We start from the raw sequence: 10,179 nt of genomic DNA, 5'->3' as shown, positions 1-10,179 counted from the left end.
AGTAATTCCCATAGACCGTTTTTGTAAATTGGGCTCAGCCATATAAACCCACTGCGTGACCTTGAGCAAGTCACATTCTCTCAGCTTCAGAGTAGCCCACTCTTCAGCCACAAAGGCTCTCAGAGCAGTTTATGAATTTTTAATTAGACAGTTCCCTGTCCTCAATAGCAAACTTCTTTTGAAGAAACGTACCAAGAAAACCCCATGATAGGGTTGCCATCAAGTTGGAAACAACTTGCAGGAACATAACAACAGCAAGGCACTTGGATAATTAAATGGAAAGGGTCCCTCCATCTCCTTTCCCATTTTCATCTCTTTCTCTCTCTCACACGCTCTCATTCCCAGACCTGACAGTTTGTTTTTCACACATCACTCTTCTTCAGTGGTTAAGGGTCCTGAATTCTACCCATTTGCTATGGACAGTTTTCATTCTGTAAATAGTTGACATGAAGCAAAGACACAAAATCCTTATAGGTCAATTGCTTTTTGCCACTGGAATAACTTTGTTTACTTCCTAAATATATTAAAAAATGTGAATGTTGATAATTTCTTAATAGAAATTAAATAAAATAAAAGTCTCACTCAAACTTTATGTGGGCTGTTTATATAATACTTTCATATATATATATATATATATATATATATATATATATATGCCTAAATCTAATTACTAATCCAACCAGAGTAGATCCACCAAATCAGTTGCTAAATGGGAGGTCAACACTTATATCAATCACACTGGTTCATTTGGTCTCCTTTGGTCAGGATAAGCAATTTTGGATATAGACCACATTGTGTGTGTGTGTGTGTGCAAAACAGGAAAATTGCCTTTTATAAGGGCATTTTTAAAAAGTTACAAAATAAGAACTGGAATAGCAAATGGGTGAGAGGCTTGACAAATAATACCATAGTGTGGTTCACGATAAAATATAAGATATGTAAAAAGAAAAAAGAAAAGTTATCTCAGACTTAAAATACATCCCCCCTCCTCCATTTTATCATGTCACATGAGGATGTACATATGAGAAAAGGTAGGGGTAAGTGTGTGAAAGAGGGCATTTATTGCAAGTTTGTATTTGACCTTTGGAGGAGGAATCGTTGGGGCTGTCCTCAACACATGAATGTAGCCCCAAAAATTAAAATCAAATAGCCCCCCTAAGACAGTGTTGGCAGATTCTTGGGGTCCAGAAGCCATTTTCCCTTTCCCTTGGGATTTTGCAAATTTCATGGTTTTCTGATCAATGAGAATAAGTTATCCAAATAATGGCAAATTACACTGCCAAAGCCTGAAGGCACAATTCATCATGTCAATGGCCTGTTACAGACAGCCAAAATAAAGCTGCTTCGAGTCACAGTGGAGATATGGTGTTTCAATGATGCATGCGTCCTAAGAGTCCAGAAGCCACACCAAAGCTACGTTCCAGTCCTTAGGGCTGGAGCATGGCTTTGGTGTGAATTCTGGACTCTTAGGATGCATGCATCATTGAAACACCATACCTCCACTGTGACTCGAAGCAGCTTTATTTTGGCTGTCTGTAACAGGCCAATGTTATTTATCTGTGGAATTTTTTTAAGAACAGGAAGAGGGGTTTTTTTTTAAAGGAAGTGACTGAAGAATCTCTTCTGGTTTCCAGAAAAATCCCATTTCAGGCCTCAAACAAGCTCAAGAAGAGCTAGGTCAGTAAGGGCTCAAATCCTAATTACATAAATTATCATTATACATCATGTTATCCACAATTATATTACCCTATAATTCTCACAGAGGAAAGTTCCCTATGGATTCCCTGGAAGATACTCCCTATAGTTCCCCATTTGACCAAGCCTCCATGTTGTTTCCAAGCAGTTGCAATGAATACTGGCTAGTGACAAATATGTTTAAAGGGTTATCTTTGAAACAGAGAACTAGAGCCCAGGAGAAATTGCCCCAGCCGTTCATTGTTTGATGAGTTTCACTTAATGTGTGTGCATGTCTATTTCTGTGTTGGAAGGTGGCGGGGGGGGGGGGGGGAATCAGATATAGTACCAGTAGTTCAGCTGTCTTTCTAGATAGGTTGTTTTCATAAGAACAATTCTGTCCCAATGGCAGTAAGTAGAAAACTGGGCAAGTGCATCATGAAGAGAAGTGCACCATAATCAAGATGATGTTGTTGGGAATCTTTCTGTTCTTGATGAAGATACCACATTCTGAATTTCAGGAACACATTGCAAGATGCTCCATTCTCAATGCAGTCTATACTCCTCACAAGTATTACAAGACAGGTGACCTTATAATTGGTGGCACTGCTTCTCAGATGGCTGTATTTTTGGATCCATTTTCCTTCTCTCATTATCCTGCTCATTATGCTCATTTCCCCATGTAAGCATTTTTTTTCCTATTACATAATGTTGCCATTTAAATTTATTTGCATTCCAGTCCTTTTCATGTCTGGTTGGAAGTAAATACAGCTGCATTTTCTGAGACTTGTGCTCAGGTAAGTATTCATGTCTTCAAAAGAAAATTCTAAACTTCATTTAAAGGTTTTTTAACATTATGCTTAGGGTGATTCCATTATTTTCAGGCATATGTCTTTGATTCCTCCAGTTTCTTCAAAATATCACTTTAATACTCCTCCTTGTCCCCGTATCTTCTATTTCTTCTCTTACTCATATCATTTCTATCAGCTTTGTTTCTTTTATTATTTTGACTTTTAATATTTCTATGATACTGTATTACTATACAAATATGCCCACATGTCTGATGCTATTACTGTTGTTTTATTTCAAAACACTGATTATTTCAAGACATAAGACTTGATTAGCAACTTCTGCAAATCTACTTTTGCTTTCACTCCATTTAAATCCACATCCTTCCCTTTAATCATTAACATGATTCATGTCCAAATACCCTGCAGGTATTGTTGTTGTTGTTGTGGTTGTTGTTGTCATATTGAATCAGAAGAATCAATTATGTAGTTCTACATTCTGTTCCCAGAGTGTACAACTTGATGCCAATGAGAAGTCCTCATACAGAACATGAATGCAAATATATCTTCTATTTATGTTATCCAGGAACTGACATTCAAATTGCAAGCATGCCCTCTCAGATACTGGTGAAATAATAGCCCTTGGTAGCTTTACATTCAATGAATTTTTCTCCTCTCCCTTTGAAACTAACTCACTGGGTATGATATAATAGTATAACAGTATAACAGTAAACACTTTTTCATGCCTTTTGATCACAGTGTTTATATTCTAGTTCTTTAGAAACATCTGTTTAGAGTACTAAGTAATACTGGATAAAATGGCATGGGTTTTACTCAAATAAAAAAGAAGGGTAATTTGTAGGGAAATTACAGCTTCATTTCTGCATGACAGAACTTGATATAAAAGAAGGAAGATGAAGAGCAAAAGAACAAACTATCATCTTGTATTTACTTGTGATGCTCTGTGCTCCTGTACATCTGCTTTAGTTATTTATGTAGTTATATAACAGATTTAAGGAGCCATAAGGAATAAATCAGCTGTGACACGTTATCTACCTTTTGTTTCAGGGTAGTGACAAAGAATTATCAACAAGTCCTGGCCTTGGCATTTGCTGTAACTGAAATTAATGAAAACCCCCAGATCTTGCCCAATGTGTCCTTGGGATTCCACATCTCTGAGAGCTACTTCAGTCCAAGGAGAGTATATCATATTGCAATGGAATTTTTCTTCACACAATATAGATTCGTCCCTAACTACAAATGTGGCATCAAGAACAACCTTGTAGCAGTCATTGGAGGACTGGGCTCTGAAACATCCCGCTATTTGTCTGACATTTTAAATATCTACAAACTACCACAGGTAGAATGTGTCTCTGGAACATGGAGTTTTCAAAGCTGTGGTGCATTTTCTTTCCTTTTTTGTCACTTCCTTTTTGTGCTCTGTGTTTTACTTACCAATGAGTATTCAGACAAAGTGCATTAAAGCCCTCCAAACTCTGATGTGGGTGATAAATTATAAGTTTGATTTTTTTTTAAAATGAATCTACTTCTCTAGTATATTGCTCCTTTTGTCAGTCAATCTTCAACATACAAAAAAAGCTTAGGAGGAAACCTGGTATTTTTAGTTTGCTTTAACTTGAGTTAAACTACTTGCCTCCTTCCTAGTTCCTTATTCCATTCAGACCATTTTCTTACTTCTTTCTTCTTCCAAAAACAAAATATTTATCACAAACTCCACTTAATGGCCAGAAACACTCAATATTTAATGTATTAGAACAGTGGTCTTCCAGGTGCTTTGGACTTCAGCTTCCAGATGCTCTAGCCACCTTGGCCAACAGTCAGGAATTCTGGGAGTTGAAGTCTAAATCATCTGGATAATTAATTTGTGGTAACCATTGCTAGAATCTTGCATTCTTGGATGTCTCCATCTGCAACACAGTTGGGGGAAGTCATGGGAGTGCAGGCTACTTCTACTACAGCATCAAGGGCAATTCATTATTATGGGGCAAAAGTGGTAAAACTGAGACTTCCCAGCACTGGTTAGCCTAGGATATAGGGATGAGGTGGAATTCCACATAGCTATCATTGGACCACATGGCAGAGAAAGAGGTATTATTGTTGTTATGTAACTTCAAGTCATTTCCGAATTATAGCGACCTTAGGGTGAAACTGTCATGGGGGGGTTGTTGGACAGTTTTGGTCAAAGGGTGGTTGCTTTTGCCTTTCTTTGAGGATGGGTTTCCATGGCCAATCAGGGATTCAAACTCTGGTCTCTAGAGTCCTGGTCCAGCACTCAAACCACTATACATGAAAAAGAGATTGGCCACTGCCAAAGTGTTTGTAGGATATGATCTGATAACCCATGATTGGAATGGAATGGAAGTCAGTTTCCCATATAATTCAATTTTACTTGCTTAAAATACTAGTGAAAGTTATATAAAAGTAAGATAATTAACAAATGTTTTTTCTTTGCTTAGTTCAGTCATGGTGATTTTGCCTCTGTGCTAAGAGATGAGTCCTACAACTCTTATCTGTATAAGATGGTTCCATCTGATATCCATCAGTACATGGGGATCATTCAACTGCTGCTATATTTCAAATGGATGTGGGTGGGTCTAATGACTATAGAAAAAGATAGTGGAGAATCGTTTCTGAAGGACATAACAACAAAGTTTTATGATTATGGCATCTGCCCTGCCTTCACAAAGAAAATGTCAAGATTAATCTTCTTTGATGATTTATTAAATGTGGGAGCCAAGTGGAATGCAACTTTTGTAGAGATTATGGAAAGTAATGCAAATGCTATTGTTGTCTATGGAGATACCGAAGCCATGCTAATTTTCAAATTGCTGCTACGTGGAGGAGAAACTGATTCTGACAAATCATTTTGTAAAGTGTGGATTATGGCAAATCAACTAGATTTGATAGCAGTCTCCATGCACAGAGGATGGGATATAGAAATGTTCCATGGAGCCCTAGCATTCACAGCCCACTCACAGGACGTGCCGGGATTCCAACATTTTCTTCAGAATACAAGGCCCCATTTAGTCAAAGATGATGACTTCATTCAAGAATTTTGGGAGCAAGCATTTAGCTGTTCATTTCCAAATACTGATGTTATTGAGGAAATTTTGAAGACCTGCACTGGGGAAGAGAGGCTACAGAGTCTTCCTGGACCATTCTTTGAAATGAGAATGACTGGCCACAGCTACAGCATCTACAATGCTGTGTATGCTTTGGCTAATGCTGTTCATGTCCTATTCTCATCCATGTACAAATCCAGAATCATTATGACCATGGGGAAGCTAAAACATGAGAACATGCAACCATGGAAGGTAATAGCTCATAAAGAATTCTGTTTCATTGTCACAAACAATATCAAAACACATATAGAAGAGTTGGGGCATGGCCACATAGGACACTGGCTACCCATGGGGTCTCCAAAGCAACCCTTGGGACCCACTCCAACCATGTAACCTCCCAACTCACTTCAAAAATTAGAGATGGGATGTTGGAGAGCATGTTGCCCGCCAAGGCAACACTGAACTCCAGTGTCTCAGAAGTTGCTCACTCCTGCCATTCAATATTTTGAACATGACCCTGCTTCCCAAAACTCAGTGCAACATTGACATTAATTTATTCCACATCAGCCCACACTACCAGAGAATTTCAATCTGTAGCTTGGATATTGTGTAAGAAGTGTGTACATAAGTGAAACTTTACTTTGTTCAATTGCAGTTAGATCAATAAAATCTAACGTACAGCATTGTGTTGTTCTACATTTTGCTCCCCCAACTTATAAGGCATATAAAGTAACTCAGATATGTTTTTTTTTAAAGTTGACAAAGCACAGCTATTTTCAGATCCAACCAAAAGTGTTGCCATTATTTTTTTCCTTGTTATTTCATTTTCTTAGCTCCATCTTATTTTGAGGAATCTCTCCTTTAACAACAGTGCTGGAGAAACAGTGTTTTTGAATGAAAAAGGAGACTTTAAAATGGGGTTTGATATTACAAATTTGATTACTTTCCCCAATAACTCATTTGTCAGAGTGAAAGTTGGAAAGATGAATCCCTGGGCTCCTCCAGGAAAAGAATTCAGCATGGATAAGGACATCATCACGTGGCCCAGGATCTATAACCAGGTGAGATGCTATTAAAGTCTTCCAGAATATAATTTTGCACAAGATTTGTATCATCCAAGGGTATTTTTATAAAAAAAAATTCTGAAGTCTTCATCCTCATAGATTTAAGGTGCTGCATTTTTAATAGAATCCTAGCCATATTTACTGAAATGAAATGCTGATTTCTACAGATGTATAGAGTTGGCCCTTCTTATTCACGGATTTTATATCCTTGGATTCAGTAATCCACGGCTTGAAAATCTTCATACAAAGTATAAATTCCAAATAGCAAATCTTGATTTTGCCATTTTATATAAAGCAGGGAACCGTCTAACTAAAAGATTGCATGTACAGCACTGTGTAAATTTACAGCGCTTCATAAATAAAGATTAATTATAATAATAATAATAATAATAATTTTGCTATGCCATTGTATTTAATGGGACTTGAGCATCCATGGATTTTGTTATCCACGGTGGGTCCTGGAACCAAGCATTACAAAGTTTACGAAGAAATAATAATAATAATAATAGTGTTTATTTATATAAATAAAATTATTATTATTATTATTATTATTATTATTATTATTATTATTAGCCACCCAATCACTGAGAATCCAGGAGGCTTACAACAGAGGGGATAATAGATGGTTCCCTGCCCTCAGGCTTACAATCTAAAAAGACTCGACACAAAAGGAGAAGGGAATGTGTGGGGGGATCAGGTCCAGCAGTTCTTCTCTCCCTCTAAGGCCTGGTCCAAGGCAGATGGAATGGAGGGAGGACTCTTCATTGCTGACTACAGTATTGACTATGGGATATGGGATACATATTCTCACATTGTATCTGTTTTCCCATCTGCACTGGCTTTGAGCCGAATTTCAAATACTGGGATTGCAGTTTTCACAAGCTATGGGCCATATTATTTGAAATACTATCACCTTTCACATATATTTATTAGAGTTTATGAACATTCCCCAGGTGCCTAATAAATTATGCATTACATATGGTTTCTATAGAGAAAGCTTTTCATTGGTGGAGCTGTAGTTGTGAAATGCCCTGCACAGAGATGGATGTTGACAACCACCTTACTGTCTGTTCAGAGTAAGGTAGAAAACATGCTCTCTGTTAAAAGAAAAATCACGTAGCAGTTTATAGACCTCTGACATTTTGTGATACTTTTGCTGCATAGAGCTCTGCTGTATTGATGTTCTCATCTGTTCTTATTGCCTTATATTCCTTTGAAAGGTGATTCCCCTTTCTCTATGTAATGACCACTGCCATCCTGGCTATCAGAAGAAAAAGAAAGAAGGGAAGGCATTTTGCTGCTATGATTGTGTTCCATGTCTATATGGGAAAATATCCCAAGAGACAGGTAGGATATCTAATGAATACATAGTATGTTAAGTAATCAAGTATACTGCCATTAGAAAATTCCTGGTGTTAATTAAAGTAACAATATATAAATGGCCTATTTTTTCTTAGTTAATGTACATTTAGATAAGATCATTCTTAGACAAAAATAATTAGCCTAAACTATAGTTAGGGATGCTCTTCAACGTATGCTGTTCTGTATGAGATGAGTTGCCTAATTTAACCTTGTCAGGAAAAGTCAGATCTAGGCCATAAATGTGTGCCAGGCAGAAATATTCACGAACATTTTAAAATATCTTTATTAATGGGAACATTAATTACAGTAATAAAATATGGTGCATAAAGATTGCTAGTCTTAAAACAAGGAGGGGAAATGTACAATTTCCCTTCATTGTAGGGAAGAAAAATCCCCAAAATTCTTGAAGCTATGAGATCAAAAACATTTTATTGTTCTCAATATTTGTCAGGACATGGGGGTGGGGGGAATCTAGATTTACCATCTCTAATTCATAGGTATGATAAATTATATCACATATCACAAGAACAAATAGTATAATAAAAATATCTCAATTAATATTTGCTCTTTACTTATTTCATCAAGAGAATTCTTAGGAAACAATTCATTGTAAAACTAAAAATAGGTCTTAAGAGCTAAGAAAAAGAACTGATATTTTAAAAAAAGAATATAAAAATGAATCTCTTCTTTCCACAGATACGATTTCCTGTATTGCCTGTAACGAAGATCATTACCCAAATGAAAAACATAACCAATGCATTCCTAAAGTAGCAACCTTCTTATCTTACAAGGAGACGTTGAGCATAGGTTTAGCCATTTCTGCAGTTTTATTTTCTTTGGTCACTGCTTTGATTTTAGGAACATTTGTCAAACACCGAAATACTCCCATTGTAAAAGCCAATAACCGGAATCTGACCTACATTCTCCTTGTTTCCCTCCTGCTCTGCTTCCTTTCTTCCTTACTATTCATTGGTCAGCCTGAGAAGGCGACATGTCTCCTCCGACAAACAGCTTTCGGCATCATCTTCTCAGTGGCCGTCTCTAGCGTGCTGGCAAAGACCATCATAGTCCTCTTAGCCTTCATGGCCACTAGGCCAGGAAGCAACATGAGGAAATGGGTGGGGAAAACCGTGTCCAGCTCCATTGTGCTTCTGTGCTCCAGCGTTCAAGCATGCATTTGTATTGTTTGGTTGAGTACTGCTCCCCCTTTCCCAGACACTGACATGAACACAATAGCTACAGAAATTATCCTGGAATGTAATGAAGGTTCCCTGACTATGTTTTATTTTTCCTTGGGCTACATGGGCTTCCTGGCATTTGTGAGTTTCACTGTGGCTTTCCTTGCCAGAAAGCTTCCTGACACTTTCAACGAAGCCAAGTTCATCACTTTTAGCATGCTGGTATTTTGCAGTGTTTGGTTATCCTTTGTTCCAACATACCTGAGCACCAAGGGGAAATACATGGTAGCTGTGGAGATCTTTTCCATTTTAGCCTCCAGTGCTGGGCTGCTGGGTTGTATTTTCTTCCCCAAATGCTACATTATTGTATTAAAGCCAGAATTGAACAAGAAAGACCTTCTAATAAGGAGAAATCATTTTAAAAGTGCTCACACTTAGGTCTAATCTACACTGCAGAAATAATGTTTTTTCCCACTACTTCAACTATTATTGCTCAATGCTATGTCATTTGGGAATTTATAGTTTTGTGAGATATTTAACCGTCTCTGTCAGAGAGCTCTGGTGCCACAGCAAACTATAAATCCCAGGATTCTACATGATGGATCCATGACAGTTAATACTGTGTCAAACTACATAATTTCTATAGTGTGGATTAGACCTTAGTCTTACCTGATATTCTTTGTGGGCATAGAATAATCTTACGAGGTATTAGACACAAGGATAATTTTGTCAGCAGTGCCCAAAATGCTGGTATACATAACATCCCCAAATGTTATGGAAGGATAATTTTACATTTAATTTTAAAAGTCTGCATGGTTACCCTAGACTGATAGTCCAGGATATAAAAGCAGGGAGCCCTGGTGGCACAGTGCTTTAATGCCAGTACTGCAGCCACTCACTCACAGCCACAAGGTTATGAGTTCAATACCAGCCAAGGGCTCTAGGGTTGACTCAGCCTGGCATTTTTCTGAGGTCGCTAAAATGAGTACCCAGCTTGTTGGGTGCAATTAGTTTACACTTTGTAAAATGT

The 10,179-nt window shown here is 37.5% G+C and overlaps 1 protein-coding gene across 1 annotated transcript; it reads left to right on the top strand.

The window, feature by feature from the left end:
- The first annotated feature begins 2,168 nt into the window (after positions 1-2,168).
- LOC149303523 (vomeronasal type-2 receptor 26-like) lies at positions 2,169-9,587 on the top strand. The gene is made up of 6 exons (XM_089480758.1): positions 2,169-2,356; positions 3,531-3,822; positions 4,940-5,797; positions 6,379-6,606; positions 7,830-7,956; positions 8,668-9,587. Exons 1-6 carry the CDS (start codon positions 2,169-2,171, stop codon positions 9,585-9,587), a joined length of 2,613 nt encoding a protein of 870 aa, XP_089336884.1.
- The last annotated feature ends 592 nt before the right edge of the window (positions 9,588-10,179 follow it).

The sequence above is a fragment of the Sceloporus occidentalis genome, unplaced genomic scaffold (genome assembly GCF_023333645.1).
Source record: "Sceloporus occidentalis isolate IW3139 unplaced genomic scaffold, rSceOcc1.0.p SCAF_14, whole genome shotgun sequence".
In the NCBI taxonomy this organism is placed as follows: Eukaryota; Metazoa; Chordata; class Lepidosauria; order Squamata; family Phrynosomatidae; genus Sceloporus; species Sceloporus occidentalis.
This window is presented reverse-complemented; position numbering and strand designations above follow the sequence as displayed.

Bases quoted from the DNA above. Each gene is read 5' to 3' on its own strand.
- LOC149303523 (XM_089480758.1), top strand. From the start codon at position 2,169: ATGAAGATACCACATTCTGAATTTCAGGAACACATTGCAAGATGCTCC. The intron at 2,357-3,530 runs GTAAGCATTTTT...CTTTTGTTTCAG, and splicing joins CATTATGCTCATTTCCCCAT to GGTAGTGACAAAGAATTATC. The intron at 7,957-8,667 runs GTAGGATATCTA...TTCTTTCCACAG, and splicing joins GAAAATATCCCAAGAGACAG to ATACGATTTCCTGTATTGCC.